This window comes from Myotis myotis, unplaced genomic scaffold (assembly GCF_014108235.1).
Source record: "Myotis myotis isolate mMyoMyo1 unplaced genomic scaffold, mMyoMyo1.p scaffold_m19_p_16, whole genome shotgun sequence".
NCBI lineage: Eukaryota > Metazoa > Chordata > Mammalia > Chiroptera > Vespertilionidae > Myotis > Myotis myotis.
In genome coordinates, this window is record NW_023416320.1 from 24,102,417 (window position 1) to 24,130,063 (window position 27,647).

Sequence of the window (27,647 nt, forward strand, 5' to 3'; positions counted from 1 at the left end):
GTGTCCATGGGCTATGCATATATGCATTCAAGGTCTTTGGTTGATTACCTCCCACCCACCCATCCTCCCCCATCTTCCCTCTGAGATTCCACACTCTGATCTATACTTCCATGAAAGTTCTCCAGTTTTAATGTAAGAAGAAGTGTTTTAGGAATTTGTTACACATGCAGGTTTCTGCCCTTCTCCCCAAAATTTGCCAATAAATTGGCCCAGAAATCTGCATTTTTAACAGTTCCCAGATGGTCCTGGTGATATAAGAACAGAGAAAATTACAAAAACGCAGACGTATTAATATCCCATTCAAATAAAAACAAGAGGAAAAGCAATGAAAAATAATTTGAAAACTTTAATGATGTTTATACACTAAAACATAAAATCTTTTAAATAAGGTACATTCAATTTCTCAGCGCATCTAATATTCAGATAATTTACATTAAAACATTAAACAAAAAAACCCAAAAAACCCATTAAACAATTACCTAAATAATGCATTTTCTATAAAATGATATCATAGCTTATATAGGTAAAATTATATTACAAAAACACACCACACAGGAAGGATGGCCGTACCTATTAGGAAATGCTACAAACTTTCCATTAAAAAATATATTTTATCTCTTTCATTTGTCATAATAAACAGAATATATAAATTTTTTCTTTCTAAAATTAAGTCCACACGGTTTCCCTTTAGAACAATAATATGTACAAACCTTATATCTGAATGAATATAAATAGCAAATACTGTAATAGTGTTAGATATATTAGTACTTTTACAGAAAAAAAAAATGGCTTTCTGATAAAAGCCTCTAGACAGCTGAAATCTCAAAGCTATTTAAGTTAGACATTCTCATACTTAGTAAGGCACAATGAAGTCTAGTTTCTTATTTCCAGTTGAATTACTTCAAGCAGTAATTAAGGAAAACATAGTCAGTAGGTACTGGACCAGATCCGTCTGTTGGATAAACTATTTGGGGTTTTTTGAATTTTGGAGGGAGAAGTTCGTTCTTTCTTCATACCAAAGTCTTTTGTGTTTGCCCTGGGCCCAAATCTAGTCCTCAGTGATGAGAAAGAAATCACTGCACCCCCTCAAGTGCCTGAGAAACCTGAGAAACAGTTTACTCATCCATCGGACCTGGTCCACAGGGAGGAAACGGCCCCATGACCATTTCCTGTTATAAGCAGCTTATTTTCACTGACTGGACCTGGTTCCCTATCATTTCTAGAAATAGCTTCTGATACAGTCTGTACATGGTGAAGCTGTGAAGGAACCTGATGGTCTTTTTCAGACTGTGGGAGGCCGTTTTGGGGAAGTGGTACGTTTTCAAGTGCTTCAGTGCGTGCATGAGGCCCTTCAGGGTGTCCTGGTCGCCGTTCTTGACCCTCCACAGGCTGAGCAGCTTCAGGATCTGCTCACCTGATGATGTGCAGGCCTTCGTCGTCTTCTCAATGTCTTCTGTTGTGACTTTCTTCCCGGGCAAGCTTTCCATCAGGCTGCGGAGCTGCTCGGAGGTGAGGTTCGTATGCCCGAGGTGCCGCTGCACGCTGTTTTCACAGAGGTCGATATCTACACAGAACAAACGCAGAGACAGTCACACCATGTATATTCTTCTAGTGCCGCCAAACTACGCTGAGGCAAAGGCAAGGGTTCTCCACGTGTCACCACTTTAACGATAACCTTTTCCTTTATGTTTTTTGGGGGAATGGGGTTAGTGGTGCTAGTTATTTCTGAGAACTGAGATGAATATTTTTGTGTTATTGTAAGAGAATGTACTATATCATCTTGGCATCCAACAAAGCCTTGTGAGAAGCTCTACTGTTGAAAATCATTGGTAGAAAAGTACAGGCACATCATTCTCAGTTAAAAAAAAAAGTTTGAGGTATTAAAACCATAACATTTCAGAGAAACAGAAAGTTTTCAAGTTAGTTATTTTGCAATATAAACTTTCATTTGTTGACATCTGACATATATGCTGTTTTAAAAGAGTTAGTTGCTTCAAATGGTCTTTAATAAATAGCATGAGAGAGTTACCACCACAGAGAAGAAAATTTAAAAACAGAGTAATATGAGGCCAAGGAATGTGGTGATACACACAGCCTAGAGAATATTTCCATAACGAGCTAGGACATAAACATAAGAGGGAGTAACTAATGTTTCTGTTAATGACATGAGTCATTTAGTATCTGAGCCCTAAGGCAAGTCAGTTCATCTTTCTGGGCTGAAATGTCCTCGTTTATAAAATAGGGATTCGGTCCTTTCCGATGCTAACAGTCTCTGATTCTCTACTTCCCTTTCTTTTTGCTTCAGGGCTAATTATAAGTTCAAAGAATACATTTTGTCTGCTGAAAACAGAAGAAAAGTTTACTCTTTGCACAAATGGAACATTCAGCTGTCAAAACATCTCCTAACATCTGTTGCCTCAATTTCAAATGTTTGAGGCTTTTAGGGTAGGGCCAGGACTCCTCAGTCATTTTACTATACTGAAGAGGAAAATGAATTTCTCATTGACATTGTCTGACTTGTGAAAAATCTCCCTCATTTTCTTCTGACATGTCTTCTCATTGCTAATTGAATTCGGAACTCTTTCCATTAACCTAAAGCTTACAGTCCACACTGTATGAAATTTACTTTTACTATTGGATTATCTCATCATCATCATCAACACACACACATGCATACACACACATGCACACACAGACACTCACTTTCCAAAGGAGATTCTTTCGAAAATTCTATAACATGGTTTTAACTAGTCCTTTTCTCCAAGAAAGTCAAATACTTTACAGATCTTATCTCATTAATCCTTACAACATATGCTATTAAAATGGTAATTTTAAAATAGGCTATGTTGTGAGGATTAATGAGAGGCTATCGGTAAGGCACTGGGAGGCTCTCTAGAGAGAATTACCAAATAAATACAACAGAGCTTCTACGTAGAAATGCAAGGTAAGATTCAAAATGGTTAAAGAACTCCCAAGAAGGTCAGAGAGGATGCTAATAAAACTGCTGAGGGATGTAAAGGCAGATTTCCTGAGTTCTAGCCCTGCACTTGAAATGCATTGCGGCTTCTTTATACACTCGATAAAGAATGAGAGGGACCGGTGGGGGGATTGAGAATAAAACCCTGCGTGACTGCTCTAGAAACAGCATCTACATCATCGTAAAACTCCTTCAGTTCAACAATAATTACAAAAAGAAAACATCATCCACACAACTAGCCCTATGATTAAAGGGTATCTTCGATTTCGGATCGACTTCTTTATTTCAGGTTATCATACCTTGGATGATCTTCTTGACCATATCCTGGTCTTTGTTTTGATGTTTCCATAACTTCAGCAGCTGGAAGGTCTGTTCTTGTGAGCTGTGTCGTCTTTTTATCCTCTCCACACTCTCTGCATTTACTTTGGTGCCAGGCAAATTGTCCACCAGGACACTGAGCCAGTTAGGGGTGAACTTGGTAGGAACAGCAAACCTGAAGAATGCCTCCTCACACAGGGTCACATCTAAAGGAAGGTGGGAAAACCAAGATTTACTCAACAATTGGATTCCTGGAAATCTATTGGACAAAATCGAAAATTTTAAAACCAACACAATTGAGTTTTTTAAAAAAATATAATATGCTAAAACAAAAATTTTGAATCAAATCAACCTTCTGTTGGCTGGTCTAAGTGGTAGACTGCCAATACAACTGGGCTTATGTCCTTTCTAATGTTCTTTTAGAGTGTTTTGGAGGAGAAAGTTTAATAAATGTTTAATAAGAACTTAATGTTGCTATAAACAAATTACAGCAAAAATTGTATGATTTAATGTAATTATTAACATTCTGTTAAAGGTGTTCCTTGAGCCCACAGAATACTTTGAGATAAGGGCCAAAACAAATGCAAGCATTGCTTTGAAAGGGACTTAAAAGTAATCTGGAATAGTGTATTATTTTCTGTACATACACAAACACATAGTTTGCCTTTGAGAATAAGGATATATGTAAACATATAAGCACGTATTACATGAGAAAAAAGTCTCTCTCTCTCTCACACACAAACACACACACACACAAACAACAACAAACAAAACATGTCATTTAGAAAAGAGGTCCAATGGCCTGAATGTCTGGGTAGGGTCAGTATATCCCAGGGGTTAAGAGTTTATCTTTGGATGCATCAGGCCTGGGTTTGAATCCTGGCTCTGCCATTCATGTCCTATATTGAACTTGAGCAACCTTAACCATGTTTTTGTAAAGATTAAAGCCCATATAACAAAGAATCTGGCCGAGAGTAAGTATTCAAAAAATGACAAAAATAAAAATTTAAATGTATTAAAGAGAATGATAAAGTTAGAAGTCACTCCTCTTACTATCCCTTTCTTTATTACATTTTTAGATAAGAAAGCAGAGCAGCTAAATGACTTGTCTAAGATTTTGATTACAGTGAAAATATGTTGGGACTGGGTTGGAATCTTAAATTTCCCAATCCACATTTCTATGCTTGATACGCTTCTGTGTCATACAAATAGATGCTTGGGGAGAGTAAAGCTGGTTCATGACATTGTTTAGCTAAATGCTAAAAGCAGATTATTCTTGGTGTAATGAGTCCTTGGTAGAAGGTGTGAGATTAGTCTAGTGGTAGGAGTGACAGGGAGAGGACACCAATCTGATTAGTGACATCACTGACATGGGATGCATTCAGATAACTTGAGCTCCGAGCTAGTGGCCCTTCCTGAATAAAAAGTTCAGGACAAGAAGAACCTGGAACGTCGATGTGATAGACACAGTATTACCATAGGCAGCAAAGCCAGTTTTTATATTTCTATTTCTAATATGTAATCAATTATGTCATTGTGCTTCTTAGTTGCCAATTTACACTTTGGCTAATAATACAGGTATTTTTAAAAGTGATAAAAATGCATAGCAAAAAAATTCTGCAATTTGGACTCTTCTCATTGGGCCTCAGACATAATCTTTATACCACCCTTTCTCCATGGGTAAGATTTGAGTAGAGCAGAACAGGAAAAAATTCAGGGTTTAGAGCATGATCTATGAGAGATGAGGACTTTTTGAAGGACTTTGAGTTGTGGCTTTAGCCATATGGACAGAGAATAGTCTTGGAATAGAAGAGCTGATTAAAACTCAAGAAAAGGGAAATATGAGTTTGACTAAGAAGGTGGCCAGAGTGTCTTGTACTCAACTCAGAGATGGCATGAAGGCTGGTGTTCTGATCGATAATTACCTATTCCACATCTGTGCGTCGAGTCACTGTTTCCGGAACATATATTGTCATGCGTTGCATTTCCTTTCTGAGTCAGAAGGAGACCGAATGCACTGCAGTTGGTGTGTTTTCTACAGGGTGCTTTAGAGGACGTCTCATTGGAGAAGAACCCATCTGGACATCTTTTGCAAACCGTATTTCGCTCTGGGGTTCCTATAGAAAATACCAAACCATTTAGCACCTTCTTCTCAAATACTTTCTCAGCAGATACCCTCTTAACAAAGTTTTGGAAAGACTTTTCACTTAGTTTTAACTGCTCTGGTGCTAAGTTTTTACTATTAATGCTGTACCAAACTTCAAGCATTCTCATTTTTCACTTCATTACACAGACAGAACAAAACTACAGTTAGCCCCTTAGGCGGTCTCCCCTCCCAGTAATACAAACACAAGCTTGTTTTCTGTTACCTACAAAACATTTCCAAAATGTGAGAGGGAAGGAAAGAAGGGAGGTTGTTCATTAGTCCTGAGTGAGCTACAATGGCATTAGGTCTCGTTGCCTACATATTCTTCACACAATTATCCCGGAAAAGCAATGAGATAGCCCTTGTGTAACTACTGTGATATCATTCTCCAAAATCAGTACCCATTGACTGCTACGTTGATAAATTCTAATCGGTAGCTATCGAAGTTCTTTCTTTCCTGAATCATAATTGTGAAGCAACTCATAAGTATGCTAACCCTGAGAGATAAAAATTTACAGCATTATAATAAACTCTTGAAGGTGGCAATAAAGTTGGCCACTGACTCAAAAGCGTAAGTCTGCAGTTAAGCTACACAGTAAATGGAAGATGATATACATTTGCTTAAACTGTTGAGTTTTAAGAGTCTGGTTGTTACATTTTCAGGGAAGGGTGACTGCAAGGGCATCTTATTTCATGGTGGAAAAATACTTGACAAATTTGGAGAAATCACGGGTAAGCAAACTTGAATCAGTCAACAAATAACGATGCTATTAAAACTAAATACCTTCAAACTCTTGGCTCTATCATTCATGGATAAATCATACATTACAGTGCATTTGCATATGAAAATACCTCCATCTAGTGTAAGCTAGTTGAACAGATTTAGACTTCAATGTTCTAATGTGGCTTTTACAGGCCAATTCTGGCTTATGCGAGGTAACAAATGTGAACGGGACAAATGAAGCTGTGGGAAGTCAATAAACTTCGGTTATTAAAAATGTGAACCTCCCACTTCATATCAAATCCACAGGTGGGGGTAAAGAGCAAAGTTGTTTGGTTCTCATTTTATCTCTTGCTTCTTCCAAAGGGATTAATGATGCATTGACCAGTAAAAATGATGAAGGGCTGGCAGAAAAAAAGAGGAGGTGGGAAACCACAGGCAGAAAACCTTCACATATTAAATTCTACCTCCAGTGTTGCAATGACAACATCATAGGAACCAACTTACAAAGAGGGCTAATTTTTTTTAAAAAGTACTTTCTTACTATATTGCTCTTTTTAAATGGCATGCAACTCCACACCAAATTCTACAATATCCTAAGCGAAGGTGTTTGGGCAGTGAGCCCATGGTGTTCTTTCGTTGCTAATATTCTGGAAATAAGTGGACTTGGACACCTGGATCCAAGTCTCCCTTTGCCAACTGCCAAGTGTTCTGGAGAGCCAACTGCACAAAGAAAAACTTGTCATTCTTCACATACACATTGACGGGTTGGGTCTTTGCATGCATCTCAGTGAGAAAGTCATCGGTACAAGCCATTCTCTCAGGTAGCTTAGCCTTTAAAGCTCTTTAACAAAAGAAATCCAAGGATGACAGAAGTAAAGTTTCTCAATGTCTTTGGAGGCTTTACATAATGACCTTGCTGAATAGGACTTCCCTCTTATAATTGGTAGAACTTTTTACAAAGAAAGATTTATCCATCTAAGTAAAAAAGTTGGCCTTATTAATACCAGTGGAAACATACAAAGTATAATCTGCCAGGCCAATGCCAAATGTCATAATGATGAGAGGAGTTTTGTTCTACTGTTGAGAATTTCACCATGCTGGCCCCAGGTGCTGACACAGGAATTATAAGACTAACAGATAGAATGAAGTAAATAAAATTCAGAGTCAATCTAACTTCAAAACGACAGAAAGGAAGGGTTGATAAATATTTCTTAGAATAACATTGCATAAACCTTCCTTCTCTTTGGGCTGGAAACTCTTATTGTCCCTGAGAAACAGAGAATGAGAGGTAAATAACCCCTCTGTGTACTAGCTTACTTCATTCTACAAACAGATTTTCATGCTTATGTGAGAAAAATCCTTGCTATTTCCATTATTTTATCAAATCTCTAATTTCCAAGCTGCCTAGTCCCTTCATTAATTTTTCTACATATTCAATGTACTGAATTGAATTAAATGGATTTATTTTTGTTGGATTGGCTTTTCTCTTCTACAACTTGGCTTAGCTTTTGAGTTCCAAAGTATCATCCAATAAAAACTAGGAAATGTTACTAATTTCTCCCTTAAATACTCATACCAGAGGTACTTTAAGGAGCCATCATGCAGTTTGCACCTTCTGTGATTAATTTTACAAGATTCACAACTTAGGAAACAATAGATCTAAATATTTGAGTATGCTTGCTTTGTATTTGTCATCTAATAATTTAAACTCTGTATATCATAACTTCTGAAGGTTAAAATAGTTCCAAATAATTAGCTCCTCTAAGCCAGTGGTTGTCAACCAGGGGCAATTCTGCCATCAGGAGACAATTGGTAATGTCTGGAGACTTTTTTTTGATTGTCACCACTGGGGGAGGAACATCTAGTGACTAGAGACCAGGGATGCTGCTAAACACTCTAAAATACACAGGACAACTGCATACAGAAAGAATTATCCAGCCCTCAATATCAGTGGTGCAGAGGCTGAGAAATATGACTTCTAACTGAGTAATCAGAATTTGTACTGATTACTACTTCCTCCAGAAATTAAGTGAATTACTCCTCATTTTCCCAAGCTATTAAGACTACACTGAAGCTTCATGAATGTGGTAGGGAAAAAAAAATGTGGGTTGCAGCTTTAAAAAAGTCAATGCACACTGGCCTTAACCTATGCTGTTCAAAATGCAAAGAGAAAGTATTTTGTTTGTAGACAAGTACTTACTCTTGGCTTGACAATCTGTTTTGTCTAATATAAAGAATAAGCTCATCGGTGAGATACTGCTGCAGTCTTTATCCTCCCAGACACTCAACTCCCATGCCAAAGGAAGAACTAGCTTCATTTTTTATAATGAAATTCATTTCCCCTAGCCATTCTCATTTTTTGCATAATTAATTATAACTGCTCATTGTTAGCACTGCAGAGCCTCATCAATATCAGCATAATTACTCTCTTGGTATCAATTAAGATTTCTGATGTTTGTCAAAAAGCACCGCAGTTTGAAGCTGTCCATGCTGAAGTGAAACAGAGAGGTATCTATCAGCTATAAACAGTGCAACTCAGAGTGTGTCCCTTTAAAAAAAGCAATCCATCATGCATCTCATTAGAGAGCAATTTGCTGCATTTGAGATTTGTCACTAAATCGCCCTGGAGCAGCAGAGTATTCCTCTGAGAAATGGTCGTTTGGCAGCAATCCAGACACATAGTACATATCTAGCAGGTTCCATTACCTTTGCAGTTTGCTATCCTTAATATCATCAGACAAAAGTGTTCCCTTAAACTTCCCCTACTACTTGACTTTGTACAATCCTAATCACTTTGGCAGCGTGTTGGAAAGCTGATGCATACCAGCTTGCAGAACTCCGAAGCCAGGGGGGCAGCTCCTATGCTTCAAGCAGAACTCCAGCTCGAGGTAGCGCCCTTCCTCGCATTCGCACACGCGGTTGTGGGTGCGGGTGCACTCCTGCTTGACATACTGCAGCTCTTTGCACGCTGTGTTGCAGTACAGACACTCGTCACTGGTGTGCCAGGTGTTTGTGTAGTAGTTGTCAGGACAAGGGGCACACACGGTCTTCCGCCTTGCTGTACAGTGCTGTTTTAAGTAGGTGCCAGGGGGACATTTGTCACACATCAGCTGGCGAGAGGTGTCTGGGTCATAATGAAGGTACTTTGGGGGAAATATTTCTTGAGTGGTCCATTTAATGGAGATGTCCAGGAACTAGAAGAAAGGAAATAGTGGTAATGTCAGCATGGAAATAGGGTGGTTCCTTTGTGCAAAGGCATCGCAAGAATCAGAGAGTCCTTTATGAACTTCCTACCTGCTGAGCGGCACAGCAAGGTAAGTTCAGAGGCCGCAATTCTTGCCTCTATTCGCTTAATCTCAAAGACCAAGGTGGGGATGGCAGCACATTTATATTAAGTAAATTCAGCTCATAGATTACCGGAGTAGAAAGCTTATCAGAATAGAAATTATTACAACTAGCTGTATCACTAAATAACCCTCGTGGCCTCAAAGACACTGTATCTCCCTGGTCTTCATGATTTTTCTCTAGATGATTGAGTTGGATGAATTAGTGGTTCTCAGAAGAGCATACCATACCTCTTCTAAGACTTAATGATTCCAAACATATAGTAAGTAAAGAGGTGGAGAAGTACAAAGTTTGTATCATGACATCAGCAGTCATCCTGATCAATGCATTCATTCATTCATTCCACAGATATGCATTGAATGCCTACCAGGAATGTACCAGGGAGATGCTGGTGAGTGAGGCATGGTCCCTGTCCCCATAGAGCTTGCAATCCACTGGAAAGAGTCCTAGAATTTTAAAACTGATGTTTCCTCCAGAACATCAATGGCCCAGTCTTGACTCTCACAGGTCAATTGTGTCTAGAAAACTAAATGACTACCTCTCTTCTGGGAAAAACTTCAGAGAGTAGGTAGGGTTTCATAAGTATCCATACATATGGCAAGAAGAATTCTGTGCAGAAAGAGGAAAAAAAGATGATTTTTCAAGCTTGGGAGGGCAGCTCCAACTAAGCAGTCCATCTTGTATTTTAGACTCACAGGGTCTTCTAGGGAGCATTGACGTAGCTCAGAAGGAACAGTGTTCTTTGTACGTAGGGGATGGTTTGTTTGCTTTTTATTATTTGTTTTTGGGAAAGGGATCAACACTGACTATTTTCATGCTTTTGGGAGGTGGCAGGCCAAACACAGTAAATTTTTCCAAACTCTTCTTTGCAGAACTCCGGAAATGTCACAGAAACCCCTTGACCCAGGAAAAGCATGCCAAGCTGAGGAAACAGCACTCGCTGTGGAATTAGAGTGACAAAGGTAAAGAATGGCCTCTTTTTTATAAGCATTTTAATCTGAGTAATTTCATTCACTTCTTATTGCAACACAACAAGCATCAGGGCTGATTGGACATGATATCAGCTGATAAACTAGAAGAAGAACAAAGTATCTCACTTAGGGCCATTCACGTTTTATCCAAGAGAAATTTTCGGAGTACTATGATGTTAAGGACTCCTAACCAACAAAACATAGAGTACAGTGCAAAATGGGGATGATACCTCATAACCTGAGGCTTACTGAGAAAAATGTTCTTAAATTTTCCCTCCCTCCCTTTCACCCTTCCTTCCTTCCTTCCTTCCTTCCTTCCTTCCTTCCTTCCTTCCTTCCTTCCTTCCTTCCTCCCTCCCTCCCTCCCTCCCTCCCTCCCTTCCTTCCTTCCTTTCTCTCTTTATTTTAAATTTAAAAATTTTTACATTGACACTATTGTACTAGATGTCCCCAACCCACCCCCACTTTGTCTACCTCTACCAGCCCCGGCTCCCCCTCCCTTGGCCTAGGCTCCCCCTCCCTTGGCCTTCAGCACCAATTGTCCAAGTCCATGGGGTATGCACATATGTTCTTTAGCTAATCCCTTCACCTCTCTACCCAGTCACCTCTCCTCCTTCCCCTCCCCACCCCTCCTCTTCTCTGGCACCTGCCAGCCTATTCCATGTATCCATGCTTCCAGTTCTATTCTGTTCATCATCTTATTTTGTTCATTAGAGTCCACATATTAGTGACATTAGTGAGATCAGATGGTATTTGTCTTTCTCTAAAGGGCTTATTTTGCTTAGCATAATGCTCTTCAGGTCCATTTATGTTGCTGCCAAGGATAAGAGTTTCTTTTCTTTTTCTTGGCTTATTTGGAGTGGGTGGACATTAGAAGAAAGAAATGAACCAGAACTGTGTGAAAGGTACTGGTTTGCTCCTAATCTTTCAGAAATAGATGGAATCTATTCATTCAACACACATTAACTGAGTACCCATGGAATACCAGGCGCTGTAGAAGGAAGGAACATAGCATATGGTGATGCAAAAACTAAGATGGTCCGTGCCTTCAGGAGCTCATAGTCTAGCAAGGAGGCTGACAGCAGAGGAGAAATAAATAGTTACAAATAATGATCAGTGTTTAAAAGAAACAAAGCAGGATGAAATGACTTTGTTGCTTCTTGATCATTTGAATATGTTCTATAGCATATGGCTACGTCTTCTTTCAAGGCCCCTTGTGTAGATTGGACTCAAATATTTCTAAAATACTCAATGTTAGGAAATAGAATTTTCCTGGTGCAACATGCAAAGACAAGGCAAGCAATGAGACATGCTTTATTCTCTTGCTGTTGACTTCTGAAGGATCTGCTTCTTTCAGAACACTTGTCTTGCATGCTACTGCTGAGCGAGCCCCATTCTGGTAGGGCTAGCAGTCCTAAGACCTTCCCCAGCCACGCTTCCCATCATTCCCCCTTTCCCATTTTAGCACAGCGGTTCAGCTGTGCCCACTTATTCAGTGCCTACTCCCCTCCCTCACCAAAAAGTGATGAGGATGGGATGGGAAAACCCCACAGATGGTGCCTGTGTTCCTCACTGGAAGGAGCCACACACATACAAGATCAGACCAAGAATGCTGACTTGATTTGTATTTTTCTAGGCAATTGGACATGACACTATTGGTTTCCTGAAGCCATGCTTTGGAAATTAGTTACCATTTCTACAAAATACAGAGAAGTTGAGGTGAAAGGAATCCACAGAGAAAAAGATGAATAAGGTTGACTTAAGAATTAGAGAGCAATTGTATTATTGAAGGCAGTTTCTCTAAGCTACTGGATATAATTATCCTATATATTTAAAAAAATAGGAAAGTCTGGAGGGACTGCAGACTTGTTTTCAGTAAGTTGCATGGGGCCTCTGTGTTTCATTTGAAAAATTTCCACTTTGGTAAAAAGACAGAACTCTGTGTGGCCAGAATTGGATGTTTAGGTCCCAGTCTCTGGTTAGCCCCAATTCCCACATAAAATTTCTGGAACCAGTTACTGTACAGAGGACGGGGAAGATTAATAGAATGCTTCATCAGTCCTCTCTCTTACATTTTTTTTGCATTTCCTGGAAATGAAATGAAAAAGATGCCCTAGGAAGACAGGCTGTCTTAACATTGCCTTTATCCCCTCTGCCAGCTGATAGTACTGAATTCAAAAAAATTTTTCTGTGTAAATTGCATAACCACTGAGGAGCCCCTGCAAAAGCCAGGACATGTGCATAGGTGTGTAATAACAACTAGCAGAGGCAGAATTCAAACCCAGAGCATGTGGCACAGAATACTATTTTTTGGCCAAATCCTTTAACATTTACCAAATGCCCTCACCTATGCTATAGTCTTCATGCAATCCACAGGTAGCCCTAAAGTGCTAATTTTTTCATGTAGACTCAAGAGCATAGAGTTAGGAGATCATGAAAGTTAGAAGATCAACTGAAGCCTTCCTACAGCCCTTGACTTTTCTTTCTTTGTGCTAAGACTAGCTTTTGTCCAAAGCTACTGAGAAGGCCATTTCTCAGATGATAAGTAACTTGACTGTAGCATTCTACTGGTGCACGCTTCTTCATAAAGCACAAGAGAAGAATACACTTTCTCCAGCAAGTTTATTTTTTTATGATGCAATGCAGCCAACCCCATACTACTGGGCTTGCCCTCTGGTATGTAGAACCGTGAGTGACCCAGTGGGTTTCCATTTATGGAAAATTCATTAAAAGAGCCCACACAAAGCCTGAAATAACTACTTGGTTTGGGAGTTCCTTTTGTGATCCCTCGTCATGATCGTTGCCGCAGAAAACTATTTGAGGACTATCCAGAGTTAGGTAAACTTCTGGTCAGTTGGGAAACCATGCCATTTTATAGTTCATCTTGGCCAAAAAAAAAAGAAAGAAAGAAAGAAAGAAAGAAAGAAAGAAAGAAAGAAAGAAAGAAAGAAAGAAAGAAAGAAAGAAAGAAAGAAAGAAGGAAGGAAACATTCAGGATATATATTATGGTGAGTTTCCTAAAGAGCTCTTGAAGTATAAACTATAAAGCTTATTTAAAGAAAAACAACTTTCCCCCCCAATATTTTATATCAGCCTCCTGCAGAATAGAATGGAACATTTTTAATGAGTTTATGAGATAAAGCAATGTTGTTGTGAGTAGCTTTGGGCTACATCTATAAGACTTTATTCATTCACTCATTCATTCTTTCACTCTTCATTCATTTGATAAATATGCATTGAGTGCCTAAAATCACACACACAGAGAGCCATTTTTCCTATGGAGGTTAGTTTATTTGATTTCTTTACAGTATTAGAGTGTAGTGGCTCCTTTGTATTTTCGTCCATTCCTTAAATAACTCATTTATTCAGCACTTATTGAAACAATGACTATGCTTTAGAAATACTGCTAAGCAATAGAGTTGAATAAGTTAATGTTCCTGTTTCATAGGAACATTCATCTAAAAGCCCAACCTGATGTTAAATACTCATAAATCACTGCAAAACAAGTGGTTGCAGAAGAAAAGAGAAAGAGAATCAAGAAAAGATTCAACAGAGAAACAGGTCAGAAATGAAGAGGGGCTGATGTGAAACACTAGTAATGGAGGAAAGGAATGCTATGATATGATCTGTTGGCCGGCTACATGGGGAAGAGGGACTAGAATGAGCAATAAGAACATGCCCACGAATTCTAACCATTAGGTATGTGGTATTGCCATTAATTAGTGACAGAAGAAGGAGGAGACAATTATGGAGAACGACAGTGGGTTTCGTTTGGAACATCTTCCATCTATGAGACTCAAATGGACATATGTACTGAGAATTCAGGACATAAATGCAGATAAGATCAGAGATTTTGGGGTTATAATCATGTAAATGAGTTTAGAGGTAAAGAGATCAGATGGCATTACCCAAGGATATTGTATACAAGCAAAAAGGACAAAAATGTTAACCCTTGGGACTCATAAATATTTGCAAGATGGGATAAAAAAAAAAAAAGAGAATGTTAAAAAATAAGTAGGGATAGCACAGAGAGTTTCAAAAATACTAAAGGGATAATCAGTAATCTAAAAAGTGCATGGCATGGCAGTTAATTAGATCAATGTGAATCGCCAAAAACACTTTCAGTTTGGAATCTGCATCTAGACTATGTACCCAGGGTTCCAAACCCAGTTAGACCCTGGGCCACTATCTTACCTCTAAAATGAGGATAATCCTTAGTTTACCTCTCCTTGTACAACTGTTATATTTTAGATGAGTAAAGGGACGCAAGTCAACTTGATAAAGAATAAGGCCCCAGAAAAGTATGAGGCACTGTTATACATGCTAATTACACAGGATGTGAAAAATGGGAGACATTTTGAATCAGACACATTTCTGGAAGTATTTTCAAGTTTCTTGTCCAGTAAGAAGTAACACGCCTAAAATGTGGCTTAAGTTGATTTTCTGCCCTGTCCTTAACTGTCTCTAGGAAAAGCATCTCTGATGTGTTTTTAACATCGGCTTCAGTGTCTTCCCACCTGGTATCATTTTCTTGGTGTAGGTCACATGTTCCAAGGCAGTTCCATGGGTTTCCTCAGAGAGCCTCATACACCTTAAATGCTTAGCAGAGTGTCTTACACATAGCAAGTATTCACGATAGCTGATGTGATTTCATTCAGTTCAACAGATAGAGTGAATGAGTATCTACTATGTGTAATTAGGATCATTGATAATTATATAGATGCAGATAAATATCCACATTAAAGAATATGTGAGCAAGGACAAGCACAAAAACTGCAATTTTCTCAACTGTAAAACCACAGTGATGACAATCAGTCTAAAGGATTGCACAAACTGTTCCATTTGTATTTAGCTTCCATCCCACAGGAGAAGGTGTGAAAAAAGCAGGTTGTTCATTTGAGAGGTTTATCTGCTCCTGCCAGTTCCCGACCTGAGGGTTTACCACTGCTTAATACTTTCCACCACAGCCAGTTGCTTGGCTGAGGATTATGCCTGTAGGTAGGAAGTAAGAGCAGATGAATTAAATCTGTTCATCTACACAAAACTGATTTGCTCCCAACAGCTTTCGCTAGGAAAACAGGGGAAAGAAAACACAAGCAATTATGATTTATTAGATGAATCACTGGGCCAAATTCTACACTATTTTGCTTTCCTTGGGGCTGAAGAACTGTCTCCAAGTAAAACTTAACTTTAAAATGTGATTTTTTGGGGGGGAAGGGTTCCCTTCAGACTTTTCCTTTAGTTGTTTGAAGGCTTTTACATTAATTAGCAGTAGTTTGTTTATTTTTGGCATCAACCAGAATTGTCAGGGAAGATTTGCTTATGATGCTTTTGGTGCTTCAGGAGTGTTACAGACAATTAACATTTGACAGATTAATAAATAAAGGGGGAAAATCTTTGGGGAAAAAAAAACAAACATATAATGCAGGTAAACACTTAAAACTTTCCAACAGATGTTTGTAGAAATCTCACATACTTTGGCTCCCAGATCTTAACATTTCTTCTTTTGGGCTTCTGTTAATCACCAAATTTGAGATATAACATCAATTCTAAAAACTTCAACTCAATAGCAAGGTTGGTTGCAATTCTTCTTATATTTATGTCCATTCAGGCCTACCTGATAAGCACAGGGCGGAATCACAAGAGTTTTCCATCAATAGTCCCTGATATTTGAGGCTCAGAATTGGCAATGCATTTATTATGCGGATAGTTTTTAACATAAATTTTTAAATTCCATTTTATTTCTACAGTGTTTTTCTTTAAAGATAGTACCTGGCTCACAAAATCTTATGAATCTCTCTTGGTTGCTAATGACCTAGATTAAAGCTCAATCAATATATGGTCAAGGAAAGCTGGTCAAAATTAGAAAAGATTGTGAAATGGAATAGAAACTGGAAGAAGAAATGAAATAGAACAGCATCCGATTTAAGCATGTAGATATTTACTCTATGCCTATAACAGTGAAGCCCTGTGTGTAGTAAATAACAATAGCCAGTATATTATAATATTACTAGAGGCCCAGTGCACAAAATTCATACACAGGTAGGGTCCCTAGGCCTGGCTGGCAATCAGGGCCGATCAGGGCCTTCCAGCTGCTGGCCAGGGCCTCCCTTCCCCAGCTGCTAGCTGCTGGCCGGGGCCTTCCTTTATTCCATACCGCCTCCTGGTGATCAGCGCATGTCATAGTGAGCAATAGAACTCCTGGTCTCTGGGTTGAACTCCCGTGGGGACACTTTGCATATTAGCCTTTTACATATATAGATTATACAGTATAATATAATAGCGCCAGTATATAATAATATTATTATTACATTATTATGAGCCCTTTTATTATCCACCCCCTCCAACCATCTTTTCTTTTTTTAGAGAGAGAGGTAGGGGGTGGGAGGGGGAGAGAGAGAGAGAGAGAAAGAGAGAGATTTGTTGTTCAAGTTATTTCTGCATTCATTGGTTGTTTCCTGTATGTGTCCTGAGCAGAGATCAAATCTGCAACCAACTGAGGGATGATTCTCTAACCAACTGAACTACCCAGCTAGGGCCTCCTCCAGACATCTTTGGGGAGATAGGATTAGCCCATTTTATAGATGAAGAAACTGATTTTCAGAGAAGGTGAGTGACTTGGCAAAGGCCAGAGGGCTAGTACACATTCCAGCTGAGATTCAATTCTACTCTAAGCCTTTAATAACTGACTCACCCCCCTGGGGACTTATATTCTTATGAAGGAGATAGGCATATAAATGATCAACTACAATGTAACATTCAGTAAGATCTCTCTTCTATCTGTCTATCTATTGATCTATCGTGAATGAAAAACTGGAGCTGTGGAATAAAATCTGACAAGCTCAGGGGGCACATGGCAGGCCTGACAAGCTTACTGAGCAAAAGTAAGCACACAGGATGGTCTAATCATAAATCCCTACCTGGGCAGGCCATGGCAGTAGTGTCCTATCAGGCTTATAGCTCCCTTAGCAAATGTCAGTTTACCTTCAGTGAGCCCTTTCCATTGTTCTTATCCACCTAGGATAACATACCTTTGAAATGTCAGAGTAATTTTCTTTTCTAGACTCCTCTAAGGCACAGCTGCAGGCCCCAGGGCACAAGATCACAGAACCCCTTATCTTGTTCTCCTCCTACTGTCTCATCATCATGCTGTGTTATTAACTATCTTGTACCCACCAATGTAAAGGAAGTGTGTGCTTCTTCTTTTGCTTTTGATCAATCTAGAGATTTCCCTTGTTTTGCTTTCTCTCACCTTCTTAATCTACCACCAGTGAATTTCATGTACCTTCCTTAGGTTTTCCTTACGATTCTAAATGCATAAAAGGGACTACAAAACTGCCATTCTTCTGAGCATTTTCTCAATTCATTGAGATTGTGTTTCTGGGCTTGTCCTCAAAATTTTGCCCAAATAAACTCTTATCAAACTTTTCTATAGGCTGGGCATTCTTTTGTTGACTCTATCTATCTATCTATCTATCTATCTATCTATCTATCTATCTATCCATCCATCCATCCATCCATCCATCCATCCATCCATCCATCCATCCATCCATCCTGAAATACAGTCAGTTCACACAGCCTCTCTGGAAGATGGTCCTGTGAGACTGAGCAATTAGCTACACTTTACACATAGCAGCAGCTTCTCAGTCATGTACCCCCTTGGATCTGCTTTCTTTTCTACCTTACACTTCTTTGGCTCACTCTTGCTTCCCTAGGATTGCACTTTCTAATGAGGGGCTAACACATAAGCATTTGCCTCTGGCTCTGTTCCCTAAGGAATCTGGGCTTAGAACTAAGTCCAATAAAGAGGCCCAGGCATTTAATTTCAAAACAATCAAAAACCATGGTGACCCCTGGAGCTGAAGGAGAGAAAAGGAGTGAAAATACATTGGCATTGTTTGGTCCGGGATCTGGCCCTCTGGGGTCCCATCCGGAAGTGTGCTTAACCCTAGCAGAGAGAACTCTGGATTGAAAGCACCCACAGAGACTCAGCTCTGATTTATGGGTATTTTTCCCTGGACTCAGTAACTAGATCTAAGCTCCTTTAGGGCAGAAAAAAACTTAGCTAGTTAACCAATCCTAGGGAAAACTACTCAGTTTTCTTGTTCATATAATAGATACTAATCTCTGCATGATAGGATTTTTGTGAAAGTTATGTGAATCATTGTGTGTGACTTTCATATATTCTAAGAATGGTGTCTCTTTGTTTTACGGTTTCCTCCTTTTGGCTTTGTTTATGTGGGTAGAAGTTGTCCTGATGAAAGACAGAGATGAGTGTACCTCTATGAAGGAAGGGTCACTTGGAAACAATGAAAAGAAAAAGCATGATCCCTGTCTATTTACTCTCCCAGAAAAGTGTTTGGTTTAGAGTCTCCTGTTAAGTATCTGTTTACCTTCTCGTTTTAAAGGCCAGCTAAACTGTTAAGCAATCTCAGTTCCCTAAATTTTGAATTTTTAGCATCAGAAGAGATTCTTGCACATGACTCCTGCTAACAACGCCTTTGAAGGAAAAGGAGTTTAAATTGATCATCTAAAGCCATAGATTTGAGTCACTTGTGATTTTGAAGTGCTCTTTGCAGTTACTGTCCCTCAATGATCAGAGATATGATTGTGGTTTGGCCACTGTATAAGTCAAGACTGGCTGAGTTTTATGCTGTGCTAACAACTTCAAAATCTCAGTGGCCTAAAAATAACAAAGGTTTCCTCTCACTCATGCTACATCCCTAATGGGTCCACTGAAAGCTGTTAGCATTGTCCTCTGTCCAGGACTTAGGATGAGACAGCAACTAATATCTGGAACATGGCTGGCTTGTTGTGGAGGAGGGAAAGAGAAAAAAAATGTTGGGGGTCACATATTGGCCATTAAGCACTGTAACTCAGAAGTGACTTATTGGCCAGAACTATTCACACCACACCATCCACCTTCCCCACCAGAAGGAAGCCAGGAGGTGCAATCCTAGCAAGTTTTTGGAAGGGAGGAGAAATGAGAACAATTTACAAACAGCATTAACAACTACATCGTCACTCAATAAACATCATTCATACTCTTTAGTTGACCTTTATTTTAAAACAATCTAGTTGATTTTTTTTTTCTTTTCACCAGGCATTAAAATAAGAGACAGGAGTGTGGGAGCAGAGGGTATCTGTCTATCAGCCAGGTGGAGTATTTGGTGTAGTAGTTAATGGCCATGCCAACCTACTCATTATCATGCTTATTCTGCCTAAAGGATTGACATTTATTCTAAAGAGAGGTATGTAATTGCCAGGTACTCCCTTGTGAATATAAATTCAAAGAAAATTCTGCTCAGTGAGAATAAGGAGACCATAATTATACCTCTGCATTATGTCCTGAGGGAATGTATTGGACCTGGCTTCTAACTAAATGGAATAGAAGACATAGGCACATTAATGACTCCATGCATACTAGCTAAAGACAACAAGGACTTGTTTCAGGGTGGGAAAATAGTTCTTAGTTTCAAAGAATAACCTCTGATCCTAAAACAAGTCCTGCTACTTAAAAGTAAGTGGCATTTTGAAAGCTGCTTCCTCTTGTGATCTCATTGACTTAAACAGAATTTCTTATACATGAAACCAGCTGAGCAGAAGAAACTTTGACAATTGCAACAAAATGGATTAAAACAAAACAAAACAAGACATTCCTTTAGGAATAAGTATATTTGATTTAAAAATATATATATTCTAAAACTTTAATATTAAATAATAAAGTATTTAAATACAAATACGTATTTGTATTGGAATAGTAAATAATACACAGTATAATCAATCTTTTTTAAATTCCTTTTTTCAGTGACAGAGCTGAAAACTGAAAAAGCCTTCCACATACACCTGGTCCAACACCCCTATTTTAGAGACAAGTAATAAGACGCAAATAAGTGGAGTCACCAACTAGACCTTAGAGTCTAAAGCAAAACTGAGAAATGAGATCCCTTGCCTCTTGTCCGCTGTTACAGAGGTCTTATTGTCAGTATGTCCCACAGATGAATTCCTAAATTACTTTTTGTTTTGGTGGTGGTGGTGGCAATTAATGGTAGGGGGGACTTTCTAAGGAATAGGGCCCTAATATCTATATTTTTCTAAGAATAAAAGAAATAATTTTCTGAAACAAAATAACATTACTGTGTGGCAAGAGAATTGAGGTTTTTGGATCAAAGACCAGAAAAGAAAATTGAATTTACTAAAGGCAGTCACAAAGCTTAGATGAATTACTGTCTTACTTTAAATCTAAATTCATCTTGACACCTATTTTTCTATTTTAGAGTTGATTATTTAAGAGGCACTTACAGAAAGTGCTTCCGAGGTACAGACTAAATTGAAGTAAAAATCCTAAGGCTATTCTTTCTTATTTTTATAGAAGATGCTTCAAGGAAATTAAACAATGTTTTCACAGTATTAAAACTATAATTTTGGAGATAGAATTTTTATTTAAATCACAACAAGAGGTAATAAATCAAGCCCATTAGGGGCACATTACTTTTTTTAGAAGAGCTTCAGGAATGACATTGCATTTCCTTCTGCATCTTCTACCCATTTATGGTCAGTCTGACTCAGTTGCTTCTGTGAAATTGGGGTGAAAAAAATCTACCCGACACCTGGGAAGTTATGTCACCTTGTCGTTGGGGAGAACCATTTTAGTGTGTCTGTAGACTGTTCTGGCCTTTGGAACATTAATTTAGAGAGGCCAGGTAAATGCGAGAGGGAGCGGGTACCACACAACTTCTTACCTAATGTGTTGTAACCCTATTCTTATCCCTTACAACTGTCTAAAAGAATTCTTTTTTTAGACATTCTATGCTAGTTACCCCAAAATATTCTGTGGTAGTGAGTTCCAAAAACTAATTACATGTCACATAAAAATACTGTCCTTGTATCTATTTCAAGTTGGCCATACCTCACTCTTTCTTCTTGCACAGATAGTTTACAGATGTTGCTAGGATTTCCGATCCACTGGTTCCTGCTATTGTGGGTTGCTGTTTTATTTTGATTTTTGTTTTCTTTTCCAAACATGGCTGCTATTATTGTTCATATTTGCATTTTGTTTACCAGACTATTGGTATCAGAAATGTGTTCTGGACCAGCTTCCTTCTCTCCTCTCTTGTCATGTATAATCAATCATCCTTCCTCCATGGGTTTTAAAACCCACTCTATGTTGATAACCTAGAATTTTTATCTCCAGCTTGGATTCTACCAAGATCCAAAATTTTTTTTAATCTAAATGCCTACTTGATATCTCCATTGGCACATTTTACAAACACATAAAATATATCAAAATCAAAAATGAGCATCCATGCCTGAATCAACCAGATGGGACAATCAGAACACAGGTTTGACTGAGCTTAGGCAGCATCTCCGAGGGTCAATATATGAATCTCGTTATTTTTTTTTTCTCACTTAAGAATGGGCCTTCAAGACCTTCATAGTAAAAATGTACAGAAAATATTTAAATATCAGTCAGATGGGTAAGGTGTTATATTTATATCTTGAAAAAGATCAAAGCCAACATTAGAATGTTAAGTCTTGGGCAGTAAACTAAATTGTGTGGGAACATCCATGGAAACTGCTGGTAGGTTATACAACACACTAACAAATCTCGCCATAGCTCCTTTGACTCAGCAAACATTTAGTGTTAGGTACTGTGAAGACCTGGGGTGGGGGATGTGGTATAAATATGAAGAAGATGGAAATCAGTATTTGCAAAGAGCTCATACTTGGCTTGCTATAGGAATGGCATTATCCCCTGAAAGTTCTGCAAATTTGTGGGGGATTTCTGTTGTTAAGAGGGCTGTGTTTTGCTAGGTGTCCTGAATGATCAAGACTAAGCCCATGTCATCCCAATAGAGCATCATCCCCATATGCTAAGGTTACAGGTTTGATCCAGTCAAAGCACATACAAGAATCAACCAACGAATGCATAAATAAGTAGAAATAAAAGGAACAACAAATTGATGATTCCCTATCTATCTATCTATCTCTCTCCCCCACTTGCTATTTCTCTAAAAAACATTTTTAAAAATGAGCCCATGTCTCACATACTTTCAAATGTCCTATTTACAAACCTGTTTCTCATTAACTGAGCTTAGATTCCAATTCCATTTTATATAGACACAAACTGGTTTTTGCATGCTTTCTATAAATACTGAATTTTCCCAAAATTCAACAAGATAAAATTTGATAGAAGCTACTTTAGTTTTGTTTAAAACTTTAGCAAGATTTATTCATCATCTCAGAAAATCATAGCACCAAAGCCAACGTTGATCATGGCTTTGAGCCCCAGTGAGACACGTGCTGCAGTCTTTGTTCCTAATGGTCTGTTCATGACAATTGTACATAAAGCTGCCAACAGATCACTATTTCATCGTGTCTTCTTGTGAAGCTTATTTTATAAATGACTGTCCTTTTATTTCTCCTTTATAGTATAGTTATGCTGGTGTAGTGAGGTTCAAAAATTATGTATATAGGTAAAATATGTGCACTCTAAATTTCATTTCAGGAGGGCAAGGAAGTTGTTACAAAGGATTTACTTTAAAAGTCCTTGGAAGAAGTGTAATATGAGTGAGAAATACTGTCCTCCAAGGTAAAATATACAAATTCACTGATAAACTTGGCATCTCTGCTGTATAGTAACAACATAAGGGACAGCCAAGCCAAGCACCCTTAGTCAAGGCCTTGAATAATATAAACATAAATAAGCCTTTTTTTTTCAATCTACTTCCCAGTCCTTTTTTTTTTTTTTTTTTTTTTTTTTTCTACAAAGGAGAAACTCAAGCTAAAGGAAATGCTGTTGGTTAATGAGATGCTAATGGGAATAATGCTTTTCACAGAAAGCTTTCAGAAAAGGGAACTTGCAGGCAGGGGGCTGAGGGTTGCTTAAAGGAAAACCCAGGAGGCAAGTCAGTGACTAGGGGAGTAAGAATATTTGAATGTGTGTTTAGTGTTCCCTTGATAGAGACTGCCATAGCTCCCCTTCTAGACCAAAGTGGATAAAACATCTGGCACAGAATGCCTTCTTCCGAACCCGTGGAATTTGACAACTGTGGTTTAAGCCTAAGAAATAAAATTAAAGACCACATTGAAATTAGGAACTGTACTGAAGGTTGCTAGGCGACAGAGGCCAGGAAGTTTGCTAGGGACAGGGATCAGGGCTGTTTTGAACTGAGTATATGTCAGATTCTCCTAGAAACTTCACAGGGACCATTCTCTTAAAATAAATAAATAAACAAATAAATAGGCTAGAGAAACATCCACACACTCAAGAGGGGTGTGTGTGGGCGGGGGGAGGAAACCAAAGTAAACAACCACAAAACAACCAAAAATCTGAAAGAGTATTATAATAAAGGAGGATCAAAGATCAGGCAGTTGTCCCCTTCCCCTTCTCCTGCCTCCCCCAAGTCCTATTATCATAACATTAATTCAGAGCTTGGCACTGAGAAGGCCAACGGATGATTCTGGCACTTATGATGGAAAGTTTCAGGCACCAGTTAAAATCTAGGCTGAGGTTGGGATTCCCAGTGGTCCCGGGGCAACCATGAAAGAAATGACTTGGTGATGTGACTGCCTCACCTTGCAGAGAGATTCTCTGCTGACTTCCGTTAGTGCACATTCCAGAAAGCCCAGAACCATGGCAGTAACCTCAGTGATCACATCCCCTCACTGCCGCCTACCAGCATACCCTCAGCTCCCATAAAAGAGTCTAGAACTCCACTTGACCACAGAATTTCATTTCTCCTACTCCTTAGGTTTTAGGACACCTTGAGTTTATCTCTAACAATGAAACATTCTACTCCTCCTTCAAGGTAATGTTTAGTGGCCCTTAGAGCATCATCAACACTTCATATACACAATTCACTGAATGCTAGAAGTTGGGATCAGTATAAAGCCACAACTTTATGTGGTCCTATAGCATGCATGCATTATCATCATCTCTATTTTCCAGAAGTGAAAACTAAAACTCAAAAGAGATGTGACTTGCCTACTGTAATTTATCAAGTGGTGGTACTGGTATTTCATTTGGGTCCACCTGATAACCACCACATTGCAACTCCCCTTATAAGTCCTGGCGGACAGGATCTTTTCTGTTCCCAAGTTACCCATTTGTTACCCACCACTTACCCATTTGTTGTCCAATATCTGCTTCTCCATAGGCTGAGAGGTATATGGACACAGAAAGGGTGCCCATCTTGTTTTACCCCTGAACCTAGTGACCAGTGGCATGTCTGGTACAAAGTATGAAATATCTGTAATGCTTCCAGATCCTAGAACTGCACCTCAGTATTTGCTAAAGGGTAACTGGGCTCTTTATATCTAAGTACCAACTATCCATTTCCAATCATTTATAAAATAAAGTCAATCTCAAAATCTACAGAAAGGGAAAGGGAAGACTTTTCTTTTATTTAAGGTATTTATTATGTTCAAGACACAAAGTTTTCTCTTTTGATAATGCTGTACCATCTATAATCAGTATTATCTACATATATGTTTATCTTCCTATACAGACCACATATAAAAACATTTATCTACATATTATTTATGAACATATTATTAGGTATGTATGGGATGTCCCAAAAAATGTATACATACTTTGAATAATTATTAATTCTAATGGGTTAAATCTGAAAAGAAAGAAACATTAATTGGGCTCTCTGCTGTTAAGTATGTATACATTTTGGGGACACCCTATATATAAATATATGCATGAGGGTGTTAATTATTTGAGATAAAGACAATAATTAAAATGGATATAATTTAGTGGATATTCTGAAATTTAAGTAATTGACAATATGTATGTCAGTGATTAAATCTTTAACAGGATATTAACTGCTAGGAAAAATGAAAGTGTGCTCATATTAATAGTAGGATTACTTACACTAGTAGCCAAAAAGTAGAATGAGAAAATCAATTGTGGTGTGCCCATACAATGGAATACTATACAGCAATAAAAATGGACAAACTACTGTTATCTAATAATAGAGATGGTCTCACAAATAAAACTTTAAGTGAAAGTAGCCAGACATTTAAAAAAAATGCATATGGTCCATTTATGTAAAGTTCAAACACAAGCAAAACTCATCTAAGGTGTTAGAAGTCAGAATATCGATGACTCAGTCCCTAGACATAATAGTGATGGGGAGAAAACTCAGGAACTTCTGGGGTGCTGGTAACATAGTGCTGCTTGATCCGGGTGCTAACTCACAAGTGTTCACTGTGAGACACTTCATTGGGCATTATGTATGACTTGTATAATTCTCGCTGTGTGCTATATTTTAATAAAGGTTTACTTTTAAAAAGTTCCCCATCGTATCCATATGGGTGGATATAAATACATGGCAGTAGGTAAAATTAGCAAACCTTTATGTGGACTCCTGACCAACCTCCTTTTTCTTTAGTGACTTCGCTATTTATTTACTTATTTGTTTATTTATATTTGTGTATCCCAGACACTAATTGGAAAACATCTTAGGGTCCCATTCACTGTGGGTTGGATGTTGAAATGCAAGCATTCATGCCAACAGATTCAAAAACAATATGTAGTTTAAATATAGGTTTTCCTAACCTTTTGTGAATGAATGATTCATATCTTAATTGATTTCTCACTTTAGTGACATAAAGGAAGTGAGTCACTGGTCATAGAATAGTCTTCAAATCTTATTAACTTAACTGGTCAAATATCTTTTTTTTTTTTAAAGGAGGTAAATCAAGTCACAGAGATTCTATTTTTCTCCAAATAGTATGTTAAAATTAACTTTTAGCCCTATGTAGTGCTCAATTTCAATTATTTAAATATACTTAGAACATAATTAACATTAGCCCACTAATATTTCTCCCATTATATTGGAATTGAGGACTGGAATAAGCCATTTCCAATAATAAAATTATATTAGAATATTAAATTGCACAGTTACAAAGTGTGTGTGTGTGTGTGTGTGTGTGTGTGTGAACTTTTCTTTTGTGCCAATTATTCAAAATTTGCCATAACATTGCTTAAGTGGAGAATGAGCCTAATGTTCTATCTGTCATATAACTGTATCCAAAGTTTTTTCTAATTATGATAGTTTTCAATAGACTGACATATCCTCCCAACTTACTCTGATTCTAAGGGAGTACTTTATTGGTAATAATAAGAATGGCCGAGTTATAGGCAAAGATGGTATGAACTACACGGGGGCGTTAATTATTTGAGATGAAGACAGCAATTAAAATGGGTAAAAGTCATTCAAACACGAAAGGTCTAGAGCTCCTCTCCCTTCTCCATAACCCAGCAGGAACTTTCCAGTGTAAAAGGACGCCCTGGAAGCATGGTTAGCTTTAAAGAGGTCTCCTGTTCCAAGCTGACCCCCAGTCTCTCCGGGGAGAGGGATGGAGTTGAGCTTCCACCCCATCCATCCCTCCATCCATCCATCCGCGGGGAGTACAGAAGCCAGGAGAGGGGGCAGCCACCCCAGCTGCCAGGGTCCTGTGCCCGCTTACCCTGGGCCAGGGACTTACCACGAGCGCGCAGCACAGCAACTTGTTCATTGTGGTCCCGGGGAAACCTCAGGCGCTGGGTGGCGGCAGCGGGGCAAGCGCTTCGGTGCGTCTCCGCAGCCCGTGCAGTCATCATGATATATATAGTGTTGCAACAGGAAGTATCGACTTGGCTTTGATCATTCATACCCTATCTGGTCAAAACTCTGCACCTTTTTTTAGGAACCTAGGGCGGGAGCGGGAGCGGGGGAGGCGGGGAGGGGTGGGGGATAGAGTGTGGTACCAACAGCTCCGGGATTAACGCTTTCAGAGCCGGGACTGAGAATCCGCGGGAGAGACAGGGCAATGTGGAGTCCAGGAGGGGGGGGGGGGGCGGGGGGCGATGTCTGACCCCTGGGAGGGGGGAAAAAGCCCTCGGACTTTGGAACAAGGCTCTTCTGTCTCTGCTGCGCTCTGAGGTTTCCAGGTCCCTTCCCGCCAGCGGGCGGCCTCCTGGCTGCTTAGTCCAGCAGTGGGAAGGCTGGGTGCATGCTTCTCCACCTTGACAGTCCCATTCAGCCAAGATTTGGGCACAACCTAGGTTCATCCCAGACACTTTAACGCTCTCATCCTAACCCTTTTTTCTGCGGTTTCTACGAGATCCAATGACAAGACCTCTCATTTATGCACCACATTGTCTCAGAACAT

The 27,647-nt window shown here is 38.9% G+C and overlaps 1 protein-coding gene across 1 annotated transcript; it reads right to left on the minus strand.

Moving 5' to 3' along the window:
* Positions 1–336: 336 nt before the first annotated feature.
* Positions 337–27,077, minus strand: TNFRSF11B (TNF receptor superfamily member 11b). Its single transcript, XM_036338211.1, has 5 exons — positions 26,982–27,077; positions 8,990–9,359; positions 5,221–5,412; positions 3,277–3,501; positions 337–1,564 (listed from the first exon to the last, which is right to left on the minus strand). The coding sequence occupies exons 1-5, from the start codon at positions 27,009–27,011 to the stop codon at positions 1,173–1,175; spliced, it is 1,209 nt and encodes a 402-aa protein (XP_036194104.1). The 5' UTR covers positions 27,012–27,077; the 3' UTR covers positions 337–1,172.
* Between the last annotated feature and the right edge of the window lie 570 nt (positions 27,078–27,647).

Coding starts and splice junctions, on each gene's coding strand:
- TNFRSF11B (XM_036338211.1), bottom strand. CDS start 27,011: ATGAACAAGTTGCTGTGCTGCGCGCTCGTG. Junction 5,413..8,989: donor CTTCGGAGTTCTGCAAGCTG/GTATGCATCAGC, acceptor TATTTTCTATAG/GAACCCCAGAGCGAAATACG. Junction 3,502..5,220: donor GACGCACAGATGTGGAATAG/GTAATTATCGAT, acceptor ACCTTCCTTTAG/ATGTGACCCTGTGTGAGGAG.